Here is a 22,375-nt window from a genome sequence, read left to right as displayed (position 1 = left end):
ATCTCAACAAGAAACATACAAAGTATCACCAGCAGGCTTATTCTTTCATAACTATGTCAAGTGACCCGTGAGTCACTGCTGTTGCACGCCAATGGTTTGGCTGGTGGTATTTGTGGTGAAGCGGTTCATCGTTTGTGCTTTAAATGGAGCTGGTTTTGTGTGTCTGTGTGTGTTCAGTGTCTTGGAGGAGATCTTCTCTCACAGAGAGCCACTCCGCTGCCTCGGCTCACATCTGGGTCCTGTTTACCGTCATCTGCACAAAACAAGCGAGTCCATATTGAAATCTGTTAAATGAGCTGTTCACTTCAATGTACTGTATTGCAGCCACACTCGACTGGTATAAGCGCTTCAGGCGAGCAACCAAATCCTGTTAGAAATGTCAATTGAAAAGGTCTTGAGATATTAAAAATGTAGTTTTTAATTAAAGGTTTATTAATAGATTTTTCAAACTTTTTTTTTAATTACCCGACCGGATGCCTGAGGCATTTGGATTACAACTTTTATCTCACTCGATTCAGACTGCCTCTCCCCATTCAGCCATTTTGGATTAAAAGTCAGACTTCATAAATGCTGTTCATTAATTCCCAGTGCGGGCAGTTAATGTGAGATTCGGTTGCAACGTTACGGCCGGTCTGAGTGTCTGTTTATTTTTAGATTCTTGTGGCTACTTTGCAGCCCGGGCCTAATCTGTCACGGAGGAGAACACGGAGGAAATCTTAATCACTGTGCCAAAAAATAATATTTCCAATGCACTGTGGTGTGTCTGGTTCACAAACTCAACATGTTAGTGACACATACTGTCACAGTAAATGATGTTATTGACACACGTGCTGCATGGCGTAAAGTGTAAAATTGGTGAAATAAATTAGAGCCCGGCTGTCTGCACACAGTGTCCACGTGTCTTATTATGCACACTGCAATTTTAGGCAAATAGTATGCAAACTAAGCACAGGAATGTTTTCAGAAACAGATATTTTCTGATTGAATTAATGCATTCAAAATGTGTTCATGTTCATTCAGTGGCAGGGTCGTTCAGATCAAATGAAAATGAATTATGGGCAATTTGTGAGATTTGATGATGCGTAATCTGATCATTACTGGATTACCTTCTTTCAACCTAATTAAAAACACACATACAACAAGATCAGATGTGTTCCCATCTGAAGGGCCACCGCTGAAGCAGAAGTAGAAAGTAGTTGGTGATTGATTAATGAGTAACAGTTTAAATGAAACAATATATGTATTCGTATGGAAATTATTAATTGTGAGCTTTGATTCCCTTTCCAGAGATCACCTGTCAATCAAACTGTGTGGGAGGTATGTAGATCTTCTGAGTTTCTGTAGGTGGTGCGCTTTACTTTGTGTGATCAGACAGCGGCTACCTTATCTTGCTGCTGTCAATGAAAAACACTTCCCTTTATGTGCAAAATGTACTTTATTTTCTGGAAACACTTATGAAACAGCAGGACACAACAAACACAAATGATTCACTGCATGAACTCATTTGGTTTTTGATAATTTGATTAACTGCACGTTTGTTCATAAATATGTTCCACTAAAGTACAATATCAATGCCGGCTGGCAGCTGAGATTCTGTACCTGACTGTGCAGAGTGGAAACAAATAGATCCGCACACAAGTTGTTCCCATTCGGAGGACTTTAAGCGTAACATTTCGAGCACCAGGCTTCTGATAAATACAGAGTCGCCATCTTAAATACCCATAATGCATATACAAACACACCTGGCAGAGCACACCTGTTGCAAACAGTCCCCATCAAATAGTGCTCAGACAAATATATTATAATGATAGATCAAGGCTAAATATGCTAACACAGGCTTAAGCGTTATCAAGACAATTTTGTACAAAGGAAGATAGCAGTGTGTACATTGGAAACATGTACACTCCTAGTTAGTATTCCATAAAGGAGTTTCATATATCTTAAAGAAGCGCAATCAAAAACAAGAGGAATACAACAGACGTTCCCGTTTCAATCAACATGGCTGGATGGTCATTGCGGCGACCATCTTCGTGTGTACCGTTGCCATTGCGACCGATGCAGGCGAGACGCTGCAGTAACGACTATGATGAGCAGTGGAGTGAAAGTAAACAAGTACAATTACACAACGGACAGATTCCACCACACAAAGCCGCCCCAGCGTCGGAAAGCACGTCGCTATCGCCAGATGAGGGACAACTAATTTACGTTTGACGCATTTTCTGTCACCAGTGTAGCATTCAAGCGTGGTGGAATTAACAAGCTAGCGAGCGGACAGCTGGCTGGTTAACACGCTAGCTAATTCCACAATGCTACACGTAAGCTTAAAACATAATAAAAAAGCAAGGGCATTGCGAACACATGGTGTATATTCCTAATTTAAGTGGTGTTTAATTAGACGCAAGCTAAAACTAGTAAAGTATTGTGATTCTAACATAGAGGGGCCAATTCCAAACCTTTGCCCCAGGGCCTCTTTTTATCCCCGCTTAACCCCCAGACATTTTTCTCAAAAACTAGAATGGTTTGCGTACCCATACGAAATACAGAATACCTCCGCTATTTGAATAATTTCACAAGGTATAATACAGACAACACTTGTGAGACTTGTTAACGGGTTCATGTCGTAATATATGTGTCACTGGTTCATTGGCTGATTATAGAACACAGGAAAGAAGAAAACAATTATTTTCTCTTTTTAATTATGCGTATCATTGCTTTCTTCTCTTCTATAAAATAGCTCTATATGTTAACAGTATCTCTGCAAAGTTTGACTTTATTAAGTGAAGGGAATTTGACATTTTTAGAAATTCATTCACTGCACATTTCGTCCATTTAGGTCTGCTAAAAGCAAAAATGCCCAAACTTTCTCCCTGGACCTTGGACGCCTCTGGTTCCACAACAGAAGGGATCTGCTCAAACAGACGCACCGGTACATACCAAGCAACGCTGTGTGGAATATCGGTTCATCCATAAATAAGTCAGAGTTCAGTTTTTTGGCTGGAATGTGGTTGATATCTTGCTGAGGGTTTGTCTGGCAGTGGTTTTGGCAGATTTTGTGAGTTGTAAGCTTTCGAGAAAGGTGCGGCAATCAAGTGTGGCATGAAGCTAGGGAAATAAAAATGTATATTTGCATAACTTGGGGAGCTCTCTCGAATCACTTTCGAGTCCTTTCGAGTCATGTTTATGGTTTATGTTAATATGTATGGTTGAATTGTGTTATAAACATGTACAATGGACGAATATGCTCTTGTAAGGCCAGTCTGTGCAGTTTTTTTTTTGGCTATGTCACATGAGTGGCTTTGGTATTGATTCATGGGAATAAGAGGACTTTGAGAGTGAGAAAGACCTCCTGATGAAGAATTCTGCCCCCAATTTTGGGGGCGCTGGGCCATTATCAACAATTGTTTTTTAAATGCATCTAAATGTGTACATTTAGATGTGTACAATACATGTCCCTGTACCAGCATGTACCATGTATACACCACTGAATGTAAAAGCTGGAATTTGCACTAATCTTACACACAGTGGCTTCACAGTAATGACGGTGTATTATCGACCTACCAGTATGCACATGTTACTGAATTAAATGGAAAATCTGACAAGTTTCACATGCTTTGACTTGTTAACATTCAGCATGACAGGGTGGATTGCAGACACTCCACTGCAGCAGACAAAGCAGAGAGTCCTCCTCACTCCCCCACCCCCTCTCTACCTTCACTTAATCAAAAATGATGCCACTTGGTGCCACTAGCCAGGTACTAAGATTCTGTCATTAGCAGCATCGACTGCAGGAAACACGATCAATACACTATTATGAAATCATGTTACACAAAACATGGGCGTATTTCTTTACGAGTGCAGACTCGTCAGCTGTGTTGCTCAGCATGCTCTCATCGCTCACTGTGTCTTTAACTCCCACGGTTTAGATTTTGGCTCAGGAGGAAGAATATTCAACTTTTTAACTCATGACGAGATCTTCTTTCATTTCAATTTGCATTTTGGACATTTTCATAAACACACCTAATCGATAATAATCATAATAGTGTGAAATAACTCTGAAGATATACATCTTTAGTCAGGATTTTAGAGTCGTAGTATTCCATCATAACCAAGAGCAGTTTTTGTAATGTGTTTTCCTTAAAAACATATAATGTCTGATATGCCACAGACAGTGTTGTATTCTTGTCGATATGTTTATCTCATAAATTCATATCAGGCATTGTAACATTTGTGAATTGTTCCACTTGAACCCATCTGTACATTGTGCTTCACAGGGACCAATCAGTTTTGGCAAGTCCTGGTTCCATATCATTAAAACCTCCGATATGCTGAACGTGATGACGACTTTTCTGGGAATTTAAGAAAACATAGATTATTGTTTTTCCTTCTCAACCTTAATGTGACTTTCTGTATGTTTCCAGCAAAAACACATGCATGTAAACGAAAACAATGCATTGATTCGGGAACAGAAAACACACAAAGAATCACTCCTGCTTATGCACACACAGATCTTACTTGAACTTTGCAAGAGTGCAAAACTGAGTGTAGGTCTTGAGGGAACAGGAAACGACTTCCCTCCTCCCCCTTCAATTCTGCCCCCCTCCCCTCTCCTGTTCCTCCCCCTTCTCTTCTTCCTCCTCCTCCTCCTCCTCCTCCTCGTCCTCCTCCTCCAGCACCACGCTATAGCAGCGAACTAGGCAGGCCAACTTGCAGAGTGCAGCTCAGACTCGACAGCGGCTGCTTCCTCCTGGGGGTCTTCGGAGAGCATCGCGCTCCAATGTGCGCTGCTGTGCCCGCTGGATGTTGAAATCGCGCCGTGCGCCTCGCCAGGAGCCACCATGTCCAACTCTACCCACGACCCGTTCTACTCGTCCCCTTTCGGACCCTTCTACAGGAGACACGCGCCCTACATGGTCCAGCCCGAGTATCGGATCTACGAGATGAACAAGCGGCTGCAGACGCGCACAGAGGTGAGCGCCTACCCGGGGAAAGGGGGGGATAGCATGCCGCGGTGCCGGTGGGAGGGCAGCCGGGCTGTGGAGGTCCGGCGCGGGCAGGAGGGACCGGGATGTTGGGGCTGGAGAGAGAGGGAAGAGAGGGAGAGGGAGAGAGACTCGGGTCGGTATTACGGTCTGTCAGTCAGGAGGCGTGGATGCGGTGCAAAAGTGCCAAACATTCCTGAGGTGAAAGTAAACAGGCTCCGGTGTGGAGACAATACGCTGCAAGAAATACCATCATCTGAAGTAAAAAAAAAAAAACCCGAAAAAGATGGCATGTGGAGGAGATGCGTTCACGTGGCTATTTAAGTTGTTTTACAATGTAAAATGCACGACTTGTGTCCCCGAGTCTGACGTGAGTGGAGCGATCCACATCAGTTTCACCTGGTGTATTACTGCTGCGGCGCAGATAGAGGGAATTTAAAGATTTTAATTCACATTTGAAAACTCATTAGATTAAGATTCACAGTTTTTTGACCAGTCAGACATATTAATGCAGAAAGTTATTAGATATTAAGACAGCATCAATGTCTGAGAGACTATTCAACTCTCATCCGGCTGCATGAGGAAAAGCTGTTTCACGTGCATTTAAATAATTTGCATATATTTCCATATCGCCTGTTCCCCCCCCCATATATTTGCATATGTGTTTGGTTAAAAAAAACCTGCAACAGCTCAAGACCGACTTGAAATGCAGAGTTTGCCCACTGTGGGTGGTGTGTGTTTGATGCATGCCATGATTCATGAGCCATGATTCATCACTGTGTCTGTGGACGAGCTTTTCTCAATGAAAGTGACCCTGATTGCAAAGTAAGATGATTGCGTTATAATTGCGTTGAGTGCGACTTAATTTCAGGTCCCGGATGCTTCAACTTTGGGCGCTCAGCGAGTTTGGTGTGTGTCATTCAGACTAAATCTTTGGTGATCCCACTGTGGATTGCATAGCAAGCATCTGTCTTCAGCATCTGTTCTGTGATCTCAAATGTGTAAATCGGATAAGAAGTTCATCCAACATGTGAAGTTTGTCCTCAAGGCGCATGTTTAGGGGAATAGAGAGCAGCTAAATGCAATACAAAGCACCTTTTAGCAGCCAAACTGTTCACTTTTTAAACTATAATTAAGCTGCATTTCAGGATTATTTTCATTATTAGTGTAGGTTTTGAATTAATAATTCATTATTTTGTCAATCGAATATGAGTAAATAGCAAAAAGGACATCAGCATCACAGGTTCTCAGAGGTGGTGACCTCTAGCAATGTCTTGCTTTGTCCGACCTGCAACCCAGAACCAAAAAATATTCACTCAACTCTCACAGAAGAATAAAACAACCAGGAAATATCCACTGACCTCTCACAGAAGAATAAGAAAACCAGTGAATGTTCCCCCAACAAATTCCTTTTAAATTAAATTAATTCTGTATAAATTGTAAATGAATACGTGTTCACATTTCATTCTCTAAATAATTGCAGTTCTGGATGCTTGAAGGCTGGAATTGGATTCTCACTTAGACATTAAAAACTAAGTTCATGATTAAAACACCATAATTAGATGATTCCATACAAAATTGTTGCAGTCATTTTAAAGGGAATCTGGCATTTGAGCCCGACTCCAGCTGAGCCGCTGCAGCGATGATGCCGACTTTCCGAAAGAGGAAGTTGCAACTTTAAGCAAACCAAGGCGATGCTGCTGAGATGCAGCGGCCCGGTTTCATGCATTATTCATACGGAGTGGTCCGAGCCCCTGTGGACCTCGACACCCGCACCACACATACCCAGACACCAAGTGCAATCATACACACACACACACACACACACACATGCATGCACAAACTCACACGCATGCATGCACATGTTTGCACGTGCACAAACACACGCATGTGACAGGACGGAACCACCAGACGTGCATACAGCGCAGACAGCATGCATGAGTTCCATGATGTGAATACACACACACACACACACACACACACACACACACACACACACACACACACGATAAGTAGACACACATCAGTTTAAACCATTACCTCCATCTCCTCAGACTAAATTATATAATTGCATAATAATGTAATTAGTTTTTTGTTCCTGTTGGTGTTCATAGAATCTTCTTTCTCCTCCTCGTCTCCTGTCTTCAATGGAAGGAGTGTATTATATGTCTTCTCTTCAGCGATGTGCTCACTGTTTGTTTGAAATGCAGGTGGTGGATATAATGAGGGAGAAATAGAAATAGTGTCTTATAGCTGGGAAATAAATGCATCCAGCGTTTGAAATTTGTTTGCATCCAGATGTGCCATACATACAGCTCAGTTCATGCTTTTAACAAAATTATATAGCAATTATCCTCGTGCATGCACAACTGTAGCCATCAATTCACACAAACCTTTTGCATGTGAGGAAAACATAATTGAGGAAAAGGTGAAAAGATTGTGATATAAATCTGCCTTTACAGAGCTCAATGTAAAAAAGGAAATTGTCTCTTTCTAAGCCTAAAACTGAGATAAAAAATACAAATTGTAAAAAGCCATAAGCTTCGTGAAGCAGACGGTTTACTTCCTGTGAAGCGAGGTCAGCTGCTGGTCCCTTAATGATGATGCGTGCCTGAAGGGGTCATTGTGCTGCTTCTTGCTGCGCAGTCCAACTCCTACAAGACGACGTTAACATTCAGCTCACATTCGGCCGCTGTCAGTATCAGTGCCCGGTCACGATGCTTTTTGATACAAAAACAGGAAGTTTGGAATGTTTCTTGCCTAAAATCTGGATTCCATTAGAAGGAAATAGCTGAATTGTCCTGGTGGATTGTTGTCTTGAATATTTCATCAAGGTTGCGCTGCGAGCAGCTGTTGTAGATCCACATCTTCCTGTGTTTGATATAAACTGCTGGCAGTGAACTGGTCCTGTATTGATGTATTAGTTTGATCAACTTAAGTTGTTTTTAATATGATCTTTTACCCTTGTGTTTTGTCGACGTTGGCCTTGCTGCCTTAGTTCCCACTGTTGTATATGTGGAAATAATAAATCATTAAATTTTTTCCCTTCTTTTTTCTTTCTTTCTTTTCTCAGAATGTTAAAAATAACTTCCCTTTCGCTTCACTTTGCCACTCACTGGGCTTGTAAATTGGGAGAAGGTAACACAATATGGAAATGAGCATAACGTGTTGGTATTACACCCAAAATGTCATGTTTCATATGTTTATCATATTGACGAAGCATGAACACATACATTAAAATATAGTTTGCTAAAACAAGCAATTCAGAGACAAAGACATGTGTCCTACATGCTGTTACTCATGTATGCAGAGATATACCATATATATCATATAAGACAAGTGCAAATAGATTTATTTAGGATTTGGATAAAGGACTGTCTACACCAACCATAATGAAAACACATAATATTCAGCAACATTTTACAGCTGATGCATTATATAATGCATTATCTTCTGCATCAGACTTCTGAAACTTAAGCAATTCTCACAAAATCAGGAAAATTCACGAGCTCTCAAGGTGATAACACCATCAGCAGTGTTGTGAAAAGTCCCTTTAGATCCGTCGTCACGAGCAGGGCCACTTTAAAACGTACACGAGAAGACAGAAAGTTTATGAAACAAATCCAAAGAACACATCCCAGTGTTACTTCCTCTGTTGGCTCTTCAGTGTGAAGAGACACATTAAAGCCGTTCTTTGACTGGGTTTGTTGCTATATTTTGTTGATCCCAGTCAGAAAAAATTCCGAGCGTTGCGAAAAGCCGTCTTGTCAGAATTATCACCCAAAGTAAAGATACTTAACATCGTGAAAGGACGTCCATTGTCGAGGATGAGAATGGCTCCGAGCGTACTTAACACCGCGCTCGCTGGCAGGCCAGCGGGGCAAAATGACTCACTATAGTTTGCATTCCCTCTCGCTTCGAGTACTTTTTAAACGGGGGAGCTGACTAAGCCCCAGTATGACACCACCTTTTGAGAAAAGTCTTCAAGGAGTCGACTGGAGTCACTCATCTGGTAGAAATTCTCCCGTTTGTCTTATTCATGAGTGTGCTTTTGAATTTGCTTGGCTGGTGGTGCAACTGCTGCTCGTACTGGCAGGCGCAGGACTCAAGGACTTGACACTCGGAGGAGACTTTCTTACCCCCCCGAGGAAGCTACGGTCTGCATGAGGAGAAGCGACATCTATAGCGGAGCAGGCAGCGAATCCTGCGGGGGCAAAATAACAACTTGTTGGTATTAGACGGAGACATGCTACTCTGGTTTTACTCTTTTGATTTAGTGGGAAATGTTTGCAGCGTCTGTTAAAGGGAGATTTATGGGGTAAAAAAACTGCATGCTCGGATGCAGGTAAAAGTGAATTTGGGTGGTGTTCAGTGCATTAGGGAGGTTGTTTTATGGTGTTAGGAAGTTTACCTTTGAGGCGTACACATGTCCAAGATGAAGTGTTTGCTTTCAGCTTTAAGGTGTGTAGGCGGAGAGACCTGCAGTGTATTGTCGGGCTGCAATAAATGATTATTTTCAGTACTCGATAATCTCTTGATTGATCTTCTTTCTCAGACTACTCCCTCGATTAATCAATCCATCAATAAGGAACAAAATCTCTGGGAAAGAAAAACGAAAGAAATGTCAATTCCAGTTTCCTTGCACCCGAGGTGATCAGCTCCTCGAATGTCTTGTTCATTTTGCCCAAAACTCAAAACATAAGCGGTTCACGATCATATAAAACGGAGAGAAATCCTCAGCTGCAACCAGAGGATGTGTGGTGCAAGTAGAGACAATAATGATCCCTCTCGATCATCACTTAAGCTCCACTAAGAGTGCGTGTGTGTCTGTATCAGCGGAGATCCTGAACTCGGTCTGTAGTTTCTTAGTTTGCTGTGTTCAGGATGTTTCTGGGTGTTAAGCTCTGTAAAAAAACGTACCCGTCCAAGAGAAACCTCTAAATATGAAGGACGCAATGCCGATAGAAACGTAAGCATATAGCGTAGCAAAATGAAGCTCGAAGAGTGAGCGTGGAGTCGTTTTCTGGAGGAGGGGCCAACTTTTGAAAGTCTTTACAAGCAACCAACAAATCCTACTATTTGTGCCTTTTTTAAAAGACACAAATGATTAATTGAGCAACAAAGTAGTTGACAAATCAAATGATCAACTGCTCCTTACAGCTATAATGATGATGAACAAATGAGTATTTGCATTGATTAATCTCTCCATGAATCATTTCAATTCTATAATGTCAAAAAGTACAGAATTCTTTTACAATCACAGTTTCCTAAAATGTACGTCGGTGTCATCGATTTTCAAAATAGTAGTTTTGTTCTTTAATCAGTGAATTGGTTAATTGTTCCGGTTGATTATGAGTGACGATGACACAATGTGCCGCTGTTGAGAGTTGTGGTTTGTAACGCTGATGACGTTTATATCTGATCCATATTCCACAAACAGACATAATAACATCATCTACTTGTGTCTGCTTTGGGCTCGTTAACAAAGCTTTTATTACTATTTTTTTAGGTGGAACTCTTCCTTCAAAAAACATGCTGAAGGGCGGCTTTTTTCTGCTCCTTCTCAGTAACAACCTTTCCACCTGCCGTGCACTCAGAAATAAGAAGGAATAAAACAACAACAACGACACAACAAGCACTGCGCGCTTGCCTGGGATCAGCTCTCACCTTTGAACTGATAACTGTGCTGCAGCTTAAACAGTCTTGCTCCTGCGATGACTCGGGGTCTGTTTCTATCCCAACCTTATTACCCGCTCCATTCATACTTATTACCTGCCCGGCTGTATTTCTGCGGCGGGTGCTGACTGCTATCCCATTACCTTCATTTTACACAATGTGAACCCGCTGTGACCCGGCAATCTAAACAGGCTTTGATGTGGATTTGATGCCATGCATACGGCGTGACCACATTGTTTCTGTGCTGTCGCTCCGGGGCCACTGGCCCTCGCCGCACGGAGGCAGCTGCGATGATTTGTGGGGGAATTTGACACTTAAGCGTATGCAAATGAGGCGGCGGATTAACATTCAGAGGAGGAGCCTGGCCGACCTCAGCCGGTGTAAGGCCATTAGCATAGACGGCATTAATATTCAGCAGAGGAGAGCGGCGACACAGAATAACACTGTAAGTAAAACTACGACACAGAGGGCGAAACAGAAGCAAAACAAAAGCATTTTAATGGAGGCGCCGTAACAACACCCACAGGGCTGCCGCCGCCGCTGACGGTGGGTCTAATGGTCACACTCTTCCTCATGTGGACACGCATGCAATCAGTAACCGTGATTGGCAGGCCATTCACCGGGTTCTTGTGTCTATTGCGCATAGTTAGTCTCATTCTCATTATTCAAAATGGGACCACGGGCCTGACTCATTGGCTCCACTGTGGAACCGGAGCAACTGGAGTGTTCATTATGGCGAAATCCCTTGTTCCTGTCAGGGGCAAAGTGGATCTGTTCCCATCAGCATGACGTGTCAGATTGACATGAATAGGCTTATGATGTGCAGGTCAAGTTGGCTCTGAGCTGGATGGTTCACGGAGAGGGATTAAAGATGAGCCACTGAGAACACACTGAGGAGGTTTTGAGGTTGCAAGACGCTGGAGGCGCAAATGATGATTTTGATCGATGATTAGTCTGAAGATTGTTGATGTTCGGGATACAAGGTGTCAGAATATTGTGAAACAATATAAGAGTTTGTTTTGTGCAGTCAGTTAAGTACACAACATGGAGATTATTCAGTATGGATCTTTTGAGAAAATATTCATCATCAACAAAGTTTTTGTTCCACTACAGTGACCAGTGGATATTCAGTTTACTGTCATATTAGAATACAAGACGAAGAAAAGCAGCAATCTTAAAGGGACAGTTCAACACAGAATCCAAAATCCTTTTTTTTTCTCCTACAATTTATCAATGTAGATTGTTTTGGTGTGAGCGTTGGAGATATTGGCAGGAGAGATGTCTGTCCTCTCCAATACGACGAGACTAATTGGCACTCGGCTTGTGGTGTTTAAAGGGCCAAAAAATATATTTGGAAATACTCAACAGAAACGTCTCTTTCCAGAAATCATGACACGGTTACTCAAGATAATCCACACACCTTGCCGTGGACTGGTTTATGTAGAAACTAAGTTCTGAAGTTTCTTCCAAGATGTATTTTCTTCTGGCGCCTTGAGCACCACAAGCTGAGTGCCATCTCCTCCCATTTCATCCAAAAGAAAGCAGACAGTCCTGTGGCCGATATCTCCAGGAGAAGGCAACTCGCACCAAGACAATCGAGATGGATAAATAGCAGTACAGGTTAGAGGGTAATGTATTTTTGATTTTAGAGTGAACTGTCCCTTTAAAAATGAAGTGGCTGGAAAGTCGACTTTTTACTATCCACAATGTTGTGGATTATTTGATGATTGATTGATTACTTCTTTGACCTCAACAAGACATCATTCTAGCAAGTGTTTTCAATCCGTATTAGAAACATTGAAACAAAGGAAATTTATGATAAAAACAGATCTTTTTGATCAGCTCTAAGTCCAAAGGAAGGAAGCAAGAGAGGCGGCCATGTTTGTTATTTATTTTAGTGGCTCCCCATTTCGACAGGTAACAAGAATACAGTCACAAGAGCAGGGCAGTCGTAAAACAATACAACTACTTCAGTAACAACACAAAACTACGTATACTCCCCCAGAAATGAAATGTAAAAATTAAGGCCAAGACTGTGCCAAACAAGTACAAACAAACGAAAACTAATTGTTACAACAATAACGCTTTATTTAAGTACACAACCATTTATAATAGTACATGATTAATGAATCTAAGATGTTGATGCTGTAGTTTTCCTTTGAGAGTTAAAAACGATTAGTTGAATAATCAATTAGTCAATTACCATAAAATGATTATTGTCATCAAGGCGTTGTATTCTTTTTTCATTCCACTTTGACCAGACTGAGAAACACTTCAACATTCTTTGAGAGATGTTTAAACTCTTGGTAAGAGACATTTTTTACAGTGTGCGTGTGTGAAACTGGCTGAGAGTAATTACCAGAAAGGTGTATCACGCTGCCCTTATCTGAACCATTACTGTTGGATTCATCTGCCATCGGGGAAAACAAGCCGCTGCAGGTATCACTGCAAAGGCTTCTGATGTGTCACAAGTTTGTAATGATGTAAAACTGAACAAAAGGCTTTAAAATCAATTAAACAATTATTAAAACACATGTTAGTCGTGTAGGAGGGGGCAGTGGGTCTTTATCTGTTGTAGATGTTAATCCTTGTTTTCTGTTCAAAACAGCCTCAGTGACACAGCAAATCTGCACAGCTAATTTATTAATTAATGGATTATAATTTAAGTATTGATTGGTGTTGATGTTAACAAAGTCCATTAAACTATCACATTTAAATGAAAGATCATCATCCAATCCTCTTTTCAGTCAGCCATACAACACAACAATGGAGTCCTATATAAGTGTGTGTATGTGTATATATATTTAATGTTATTGATTGACTAAACAGCATTATTATGTTTTTATTTGTCTCTGATATGTGTTAAACATCTGCTTTTGTGGACCTGGACAATGTTACTCAGACCTTTTACATAAAAAATAAAACCATTTTATATTGTTGCTGCCAGTCACTGAAAAGACTATTTTACAATAGCCTGTGCTTCCCTTGTTTAACTCCCTCTGCTCCCCCATCACCTTATCCTTAGATGACATCACTGTTGAATTAGCTGAATGCCATTTGCCTGTTTATTATTTAATTCATTGTAAAGCTGCTCTTTGGTGTAAAATCACAGAATAAAGAGAGAAAGGACAACACCATGTATGAAATGCAGTTTTTCTTGTTTTGAGGCAAATTTAGTCTAGAAAGCTAAGTATTCACAACAATATTAACGTACAATTTAACAGCACAGTTAAACAATTTTCCGTCATATTCCAAGTTATAAGGGACAGTATTTACTATCTGCTTATGCAGACCACAGTGATGGATCTTAGGACAACTTTATTAATAACCAAAGTGAACGAGTCCGGTCGCCCATACAGAAGTAAAAAATAACAAAAGAGACTCAGGCCAGACATATCGAAGACATACCGTCACAGCAATAGCATGCTAGCATGCTACTATTGTAGCATGCTGCAGCCCTGGAACATGCCATCCACTCAATTACAAATAGCAATGTCTTTAAAGGCGCTTTAATTTAAATTTTCATAGCAATAACAATGCGAAAGGGGTCGCTGCTCGTAGTGATGAACCTGCGTTAGCATCTGGATCTGCAGCTCCTCTCAGCTGTGACGTGAGGCCCTCAACGTTAACTGTTGCGGTTGAATCTCACCGCTCACATCGAGCTAATTTTGGATGCCGCGGTTTTGGAAACCGAACTGTAATCGACCTGCCCAGCACCAAACTACAGACGAACACAGGCGACTATCTGGTGAACACAGCGGAGCGTTTAAAAGCTGGGCAATGTGACAAAATCTGTCCACAGACAGACAAGACAGAAATACAAACATCTGGCAGAGTGCTCCAAACCACCTCTGGTGTTGTTCCCGCTACAGTAGGTGTCTCCAACGACGGCTCACACAGAACCTCACAGGGGGAAAGCAGCACCAGAGTCTCTGTAAAGAAGAGGGAATTTTGGTCTCAGGTGGACACAAGCACAACTCCAAATTAATTACAATGTACCTCGGTAACTGCTGGATGTGTGCCTGTTTCATCAAACTAAAGACATCCAAGAAAAGAGAACGATGATGATGTGTCAGTGTTGTCTTCGCAGCTTGTGTCCGCTGCCTTCGCACACAAAAAAAAAAGCAGTTATCGCAGGTTAAATTTCCACGTAAAAAGTTCAACGCCTCGGCTCTGACCGCAGCCATCTTCCAGCTCGGCCTTCATTCGAATGTCAACAGCTTACCTGTAAAGTTTGACTGCCTCTTACACGGCCGCGCTGCCACTGCGGTGATAAAGTCTGTCCACGGACAGAAATATAAACACTCACAGCTCACCAGGTGAAAGCTACTCCAGCAGCGCTGTCGCAGCTGGTAATAAAAGTAATAATAATAATTAAAGGATTGGCAAATAAACACGTCTACTTGACAGTTGAGATATTAAAACGACGCATAAACCCGTTTGGATATGATCTCCTCCGATGTGTATATTTAATGTGACGCGTTGGCACAATACACCCGTTTGTTGGTCCAGTAATGTCACACTGTACATGAGATGCGCTGAGAGGATGTTCCCAGAAAATCACGCGAAGAAAAAACAAACAAAAAAACAACCTCACAGGGCTTCTGGTGAAACAATGAGCGTCAGTCCGATCCAGCAGGATGCTGGGACAATAGACCCACCTTTTTCCTGGCCCTTTCCCCCGGTTCCTTCCAGGCAGCACACTGACACTCAGATAACGCGGGAGACAGACGGGCCTGTGCTCCGTGTATGTCCTGTTGTTGTCTCCTCGGCCACGTGGTCAGGGGGTCCGTCCTGAAACCACGGGGTCACGAGGTCACGAGGTCACGGGGCCGCATGAGCCGGTGTGTTGAAGCGTCTTTTGAATGAGACGCCGAGACCGGCCTTGAGGATTGTTCGCACTCTTTTACAAACCAGCTTTCTATCTACAAGATATAAAACATGTTGGATGACATATTTTTTTTCTTTTGCATTGGCACATTTTTCTAGTAAATAATCAAAACAGTAATATTAGAATCAATAGTTTAGATTATAGCGAGTACAAATACTAATCATTATATATACATGCACATCCACCGCGACAAATGCTTATACATATACACCTTCATCTACATCCACAGCATACCCGTATATACCATCCCACATGTGTGTACTTTGCACTGCACAAGGAGCATTAAAGGTAGCATTAAAAGTAAAATAAAAGATAGCAAAATGAAAATAAATTAATAGGAGAAGGTTAATATTTGGATGACATGTTTACAGCTCTCTCTCTCTCTCTCTCTCTCTCTCTCTCTCTCTCTCTCTCTCTCTCTCTCTCTCTCTCTCTCTCTCGTCCACCTGAGTGGCAACACAAACACACAGTATGTCGATTGAATGGAGGCGACTCATGGCGTCATGTTTCTTGCCTCGTTTTGCAGTACGTTTTATTGTTTTTATTTTTCAAAACCATTTCCAAGATGTGTCTGCTTTTGACCCACAGGCCGGTTGTTTGTTTTTCTTTTGGCAATGTTAGCCTCTCTCTGCTTTTGCTGGGATGTATCTTCATATTTCTGTGTGTGTCTAACTGGAAAAACTACTGACGTGCAGGAACATTTTTGTCAACACTATTATCATTTTTTAGTCCCTGTCCTAATTGCACATCATCATAGGACTCCCCTTCGCAGTCGTACTCGAATACTGCGAAGAAAAACTCTGAAGAAGTAGATTTACCTTAGTCTTTTCAAACTGATTGGCTTTTTGGATGTCACTTAGCTCGTAGAAAGCCGAGTAACTTGTTCTGTATAAACACAGCGCGCTATTTCATCAGTTCAGCACTCGACTCGGTGATCCCGGAGGAGACGCGCTGCTCTTCAGGTTTAGTTACACCAGCGGCAGGCCGCTGCTCCGAGTCGCTTTCTGCCCGTTTCATCATTTTGCTGATCAGCTGTTTGACTCTGAAAGTTTACTGTTTTTTTCTCTTGTGAAGTGAACTTTTCTGAATAAATAGGGAATGGGCTACAGAGCATCACAAGGGCTGTTTTTAATTTAATCATGGAGCTTTGCATGTCGCTGTGCTCTCCTTCAGTAGCCGTGACTGTGAACCAACAATTAGCCGAGCGTGGCCGAGCTCCTGCTCTGCTGAGGGGCCGTTGTGCAAAACACTGGAGGCCCTCGGGGGGCGTTGCACTGTAGCGGAGCCAGACCTCTGGTCTCAGCAAACATCAGACTAAAATCTGATCCATTATATATGAAATGATGAGCTCAGCTGCATACACACATTCTGCTCTTCAGTCAGTATGTTTTTGCAGTTCCTGACCTTCAACACAATGAGGAGCAATGCAGTGTGTTACAGTTCAATGCAGAAGTACTTGTTCAAACACCTGCACTATTCAAGATATGCAGTTATTAGTATGTCGGTATGGTTATTGTAACGATGGAAGAAAAAGATAGTATAGTACATTTATTAATCCCCGAGGGGAAATTTGTTATCAGAGTAGCGCCTAACACCTTACAGACACAAATTAAAATAACAAAATAAACACACAAAATAAAATATAAAAACAACAGGGGTGAAAGATATATACAAAATACAAATTATATATGTGTGTGTGTATATATATATATATATATATATATATATATATATATATATATATATATATATATATATATACACACACAAATATAATACAAACAACTGGATAACTGGAATTAAAATATATGTACAGATGCAGAGTGTATTCATTTTATTAGTGTATATATATATATATATATATATATATATATATACATATACATATATATACATATATATATATATATATATATATATATATATATATATATATATATATATATATCTATACACACACACACACACACACACACACACACACACACACACACACACACACATACTGTAGTATATGTATTCACCCATTTCTTTCATAGTATTTTTTTCTTTTACCCCAAACAGTTAATGAATAGATAAAAACAAATCTATTTCACCCTTCATGTTTCACTTTCTCATTTTCACAGTTAAAAGTGACATTTCTGGTGTCGGCTGAGGACGGCGTCATGGTCCCAGACAGAAGCTCACAGCAGAGCAACAGGTGAAGGTGTGCAGAGGAGGAGGAGCTGTGACATCACAGCCGAGCACATTCACCTCGATCGAACAATATCTGAGGATGTGATGAATCTGGTATTGATTGAGTTCCTTGTTGATTGTTTACTGCTCTAAATGGCTTCGCAGTGGGGAATACAGGCCGGGTGGGCAGAACACTGTTATTGTGTCCAAGTCGCTTCCTTCTGCTTTTAATTTCTCATGGGTGCTGTAAATAATTTGACTCCCCCGGTTTATATCATTCATGCATTTCGTTGTTGTTTTATTATTTTCATCCTTATTGATGTTTGTTGTCACTTAACAAGGTGCCCTAATCTTGTCAGCTGGTGCGTATTGACTTATTTTTGTTTGTCTTCATTGAGTTGCGCTGCTTGGGTTTTTGGTTTAACCTGAACTAATGAGTGTGTAGTTTTAGTTTGCATGGTTTAATGTTCAAAAAACGTAATATTTATATACCCCCCATATTCACCCTGTGTCTGAATTGCGTTTCTCGACAACGGCGTGGACCCATGTTTACTTCCTGTCAGTCGCTGCGTTGCATCATGCACTTCATACTCAAAATGTATACGCTCTTTAAACTGATAAGTGACGTTCTGACTTCTTAAATTGAGTTGCCCGCTATCGTCACTTATTAATGTTGTCATCCCTTACGCATTGCATTGTGGGATATTCATGCCAGCGTAGTGTGCGGTGTAATAATTCACCAAAAATAAATGCGTAGTTCTTGTTCCACACAAAGTTTTTCAGAGTTGCTCAATAATCTCACACACTGTTTGAGTGTACTAAATATCATGTTAGTGTGTACTTTAAGAGGCCACCATTCACTTACTCTGCAAGAGGAAATACAGGAGAACTGAAACTGTTCAATGGTCTCCATATATGACATCATTTTAGCACAACCGTAAGGAAATCCTGACTCCTCTTTAAAAGTCAAGGCTTTGTTTCGTTCTCTATGGCTTGAACGTTGTAATACTTTCACAGTCTTTGTACAGCACTTCGACCTCCTTCGTAATAAAAAAAAAGACAGGGAAATCTCACATTTTACAAAATGGGACCTTTAATAGTTTTACACATTAAACGGTTAAAGGTCCCATATTGTAAAAGAGATTTCCAAAGTGATATCTTCAAATGGGCCGTTTAGTCCAAAACCCAAAGATATAAAAAATCCACAGTTGTCTAACAACAGTGTAAAGCCTGCAAATCCTCTAATCCAGTGTTTCCCAAGCTGGAGGTTGGGACCCCTCGATGGGGTCACAAGACAAATCTGAGGGGGTCGCCAGATGATTCTGCTCCATAAAAGGATGTTAATCTCTGAAAGAAAAAAAGATATATTCAAACCAAACAATCTAAAAAGGTTATACAAAATCCCTTTGTGCTTGAGAAGTGCTCACACATCATTGCTATATGTCGCCCCTGATGAGGTCGTGAGCTAGTTTTCTATCTCTCTAACAGGCAAGAAGATAGTGCTGAAATATTTTCTTTAAAGAATTTAGTTGAGGCCTTCAGCAAGTCCCACTTGTCAGTCAGTGTGTGTGTTGATCAAGGGCACTTCAGCAGGACAATGATATTACTGGTGTTGTGGGAATAACTCCTGTGACCTTCTGGGTGCAGGCCAGTGGTGCTGGATGCATCCTCGCAGACGCTCCTCTTATGCATGTTTCCCGCATAAAAAATAAAAAAAACCAGCAGACAAACAACTTCTGTGCATTAACCCCGACCTTAAATCTATATTGAAGCACAGACGCTGGTGTCCGGCTGCTGCCTGTAACTTCTTCTGGCACTGAAGCAAGAGGGCGAACGGGAACAATGCCGAAGTAAATTGGCAGGCATGCAATTAAACGTGGGAACTTCCTCTCTGACTTCATTTATGGGAGAAAGTTCATTCCCGGTGAGTGTGCAGTAGCTGTTCAAGGGCAATGACTCCCCCCCTACCCTCACCCCTCCTCCCCCTCCCCATCCCCCTGTGCTGCATTCATTTCTCCTCATCTGCGTAATGCTTGGCTGGCGGCTGTGAGGTGGCCAGCAAATGCAGCAACATGTTAAGTTTGCATTATAAAAAAACACTTAAGACCCAAGAGGGTAAACCTGTGCCGAGACATTAGTGTGCAGTGAGTCCGACATGATTAAAGTGGTGTTGTCTATGTAGTCCAAAGGAGTGGTTCTTGTACTTTGTCATCCTAAAGACCCCTAAATAGAAGCAGCACCTGCGTGTGTGGTTGAGTCTTAGTCCAAGGGCCATGTCTGTGGGTTTCATACTGCAGCCAGCTTTTTTACGGAACTGATTCTTTGTTTGGTCTGTTAACGTCCTTAAAGAATAAAACATTAAGATAAAAAAAGTCCCAGAATCCAAGTTGGCATCATCAAATAGCTTTTTTTGTCGACCAACAACAAAGATATTTAGTTCATAAAGATGTAAACTGCAGCCAAAGGAGCCACACTACAGGCAAAAGCACCACTGGGCAATTTTGAGATTTTTATATATTTCTTTCAGACCTCCACAATTCACATTGAGGTGTTTATATTACATCCTATCTATTTGTGACTGTAGGTTTCTCTTAAATTCACCACAAGTAATGCCTCATATGCATTTTTAAACATAATAGTACAGACTACTCGCAGAAACTGCATTGTCTTGCTCTGAGTCACCTGGGGGTTCATGGTCATTTCTGTTGGTTACATTTTTTTAACCTTATTTCTATTCACATTGGGAGACTCGATCAATCATCAAAATCACTTTCTGATTCAAAATCCATCGAGTAATCAATAAGGTTATTGTTTTAGTGAATGAATTGAATACAAAAACATTCATTTCAATTGCATTCCTTTTTTTTTTTATTGACTCAAACAATGTCATGTTGCTGCCTCACAAATATCCAAGGTCATGCTCAAGAGCTGTAATCTCAAAAATACAAATTATATATATATATACATAAATATATATATATATATATATATATAAATATGAATGTCCTTCTCCAGCAGTCTCTTCTGACCTGGCCTTCACCATACTGTGAAACAAAAGCTCCCTCGCTAAAGATCCTTTGGAAACATGGGGAGTCTACGTTCTGTTAAGTTGTTCTGCTACCCAATAACCTGAAGCTGTTTGAATCTCTGACAACGGTAAAACTTCCTTGGCCCACCAGTCAGCCGGGCTGCATGCTATTCAGGAGCTGAATGGGGATTCAGACATTGGTAATTCTCCAAGGTCAGGCCCCAGACACGCCTACACTCTTGGAGGCTTTTCTGCCACAAGAGGCTGGAAGCAACAGCAGGAGGAAGAAAAAAAAAAACAGACTAACTAAAGCTTGCTGGGAAAAAAAAAGGTTAATGTAAAACATAGTTAGTGGTTTATAGACTGTTAGAGGAGATGGAGTGAAGGAAGAAAACGATGGTCTTCTTGTGACATGTGGCTGTGTGAAGTATTTTATGCAGTAAATAAAGAAGTGTGCGCTCAGCGTGCGTTTATTTGTGCATAGCTGCATGTGTACAGGAGAAAGGTTAGGAGAGACAGCACAATGGGGCGTTGTGTGTTTTTACAGTGAAACGTCTCTCCCTATTGCCACGATGTGTCATCCGCCTTTCCATCCCGTACGAACATTCATATATGCGGCGACTTAACCCTCGGCTCTGTTGCTATTTATTGAGGATCCTCCCGATGCTGTCCCTCCAATCCTCTGGATTTCCTGCAAATCCTCGGGGCCCGGCGAGCACTGGTGATTTGTGGTTGGCAAGTGGGCAATTGACACATTGATAAATCCCCTTCAGATGGGGTGCGATCCGTTTGAATCAATAGAGCCTTATCGGCTGACGGCCGTCACGGCCGCGACCGTGTCCGTTCACCCCGGGTCCCCTCGGAGGCGGCCTGATTTGTAGCGTTTGACAACAAACATCGTCACGCCACGTGGTTCGTCAGAGAGTCCGCGGGCGTAAATGAAGGCAGGACGTTGTCTGTCAGCGAGCAGCTGCAGAGAGGATGGGAGACAGAGAGAGAGAGAGAGAGAGGACACAAAGAGAGAGAGGGGGAGATGGAACAAAAAACAAAAGGCTCATAGGATATCGGAGGATTTTGTTTTTATCGTAAATATGTCTTATTTGCAGTTTTATAACCTGCTACCGATGGCAGAATAAAAGCAGAGCTCCTATAACATATCCTGCGGTGGTCGAGGGATTGAAACTGAAGACCACATCCGCAGCACCACGAGGCTTCAGTGTGTCTTGTTCGGCTTCAGCCAGAGGATTCACATGGCTCGTGTCCACTGGCCGGGCTTTAGCTGTTCTCCGGCCCGTCTGGCTCCCGTCCAGCTTCTCCTCTGTCTTTTAGATCCGAGCCAAAAACGTAGCCGGTCCACGGCTCAGCCAGCCTCGCTTTTTACAACTTGGCGAGACTCTGGCCAAAAAAGCTGCCCAAAGCTCCAGTTTGGAGGATTAATGGTTACTGATTCTACACAGAGCATCTCTCCTGCATATAATGGGGGAAAGTTCCGAGGAACATTTAGCTTTATTAGCCGGCGCTACTAAATGCATATTTAATTTACAAAATAAGTGATATGGAGCAGAGCAATGAAACTGTCAAGTGCCATTTGTTTTATTGTCATAAAACTAAGTGCTGTTCATGTTG

General features: G+C 41.7%; 1 protein-coding gene across 6 annotated transcripts in view; it reads left to right on the top strand.

Annotated features, from left to right (window-relative positions):
- Positions 1-4,698: 4,698 nt before the first annotated feature.
- ldb2a (LIM domain binding 2a) overlaps positions 4,699-22,375 on the top strand; it is an 86,759-nt gene continuing 69,082 nt past the window's right edge. For all 6 annotated transcript variants that reach the window (XM_068593195.1, XM_068593186.1, XM_068593164.1 and 3 more), the window contains exon 1: positions 4,699-4,967. In XM_068593195.1, the coding sequence (XP_068449296.1) occupies positions 4,836-4,967 (132 nt within the window). In that variant the 5' untranslated portion in view covers positions 4,699-4,835. The remainder of the gene's footprint in view (positions 4,968-22,375) is intronic.

This window comes from Clinocottus analis, unplaced genomic scaffold (assembly GCF_023055335.1).
Source record: "Clinocottus analis isolate CAN_PGR_092001 unplaced genomic scaffold, fCliAna1.0.p SCAF_10, whole genome shotgun sequence".
NCBI lineage: Eukaryota > Metazoa > Chordata > Actinopteri > Perciformes > Cottidae > Clinocottus > Clinocottus analis.
The sequence above is the reverse complement of the archived record's forward strand: the minus strand, read 5'-3'. Positions and strand labels throughout refer to the sequence as shown.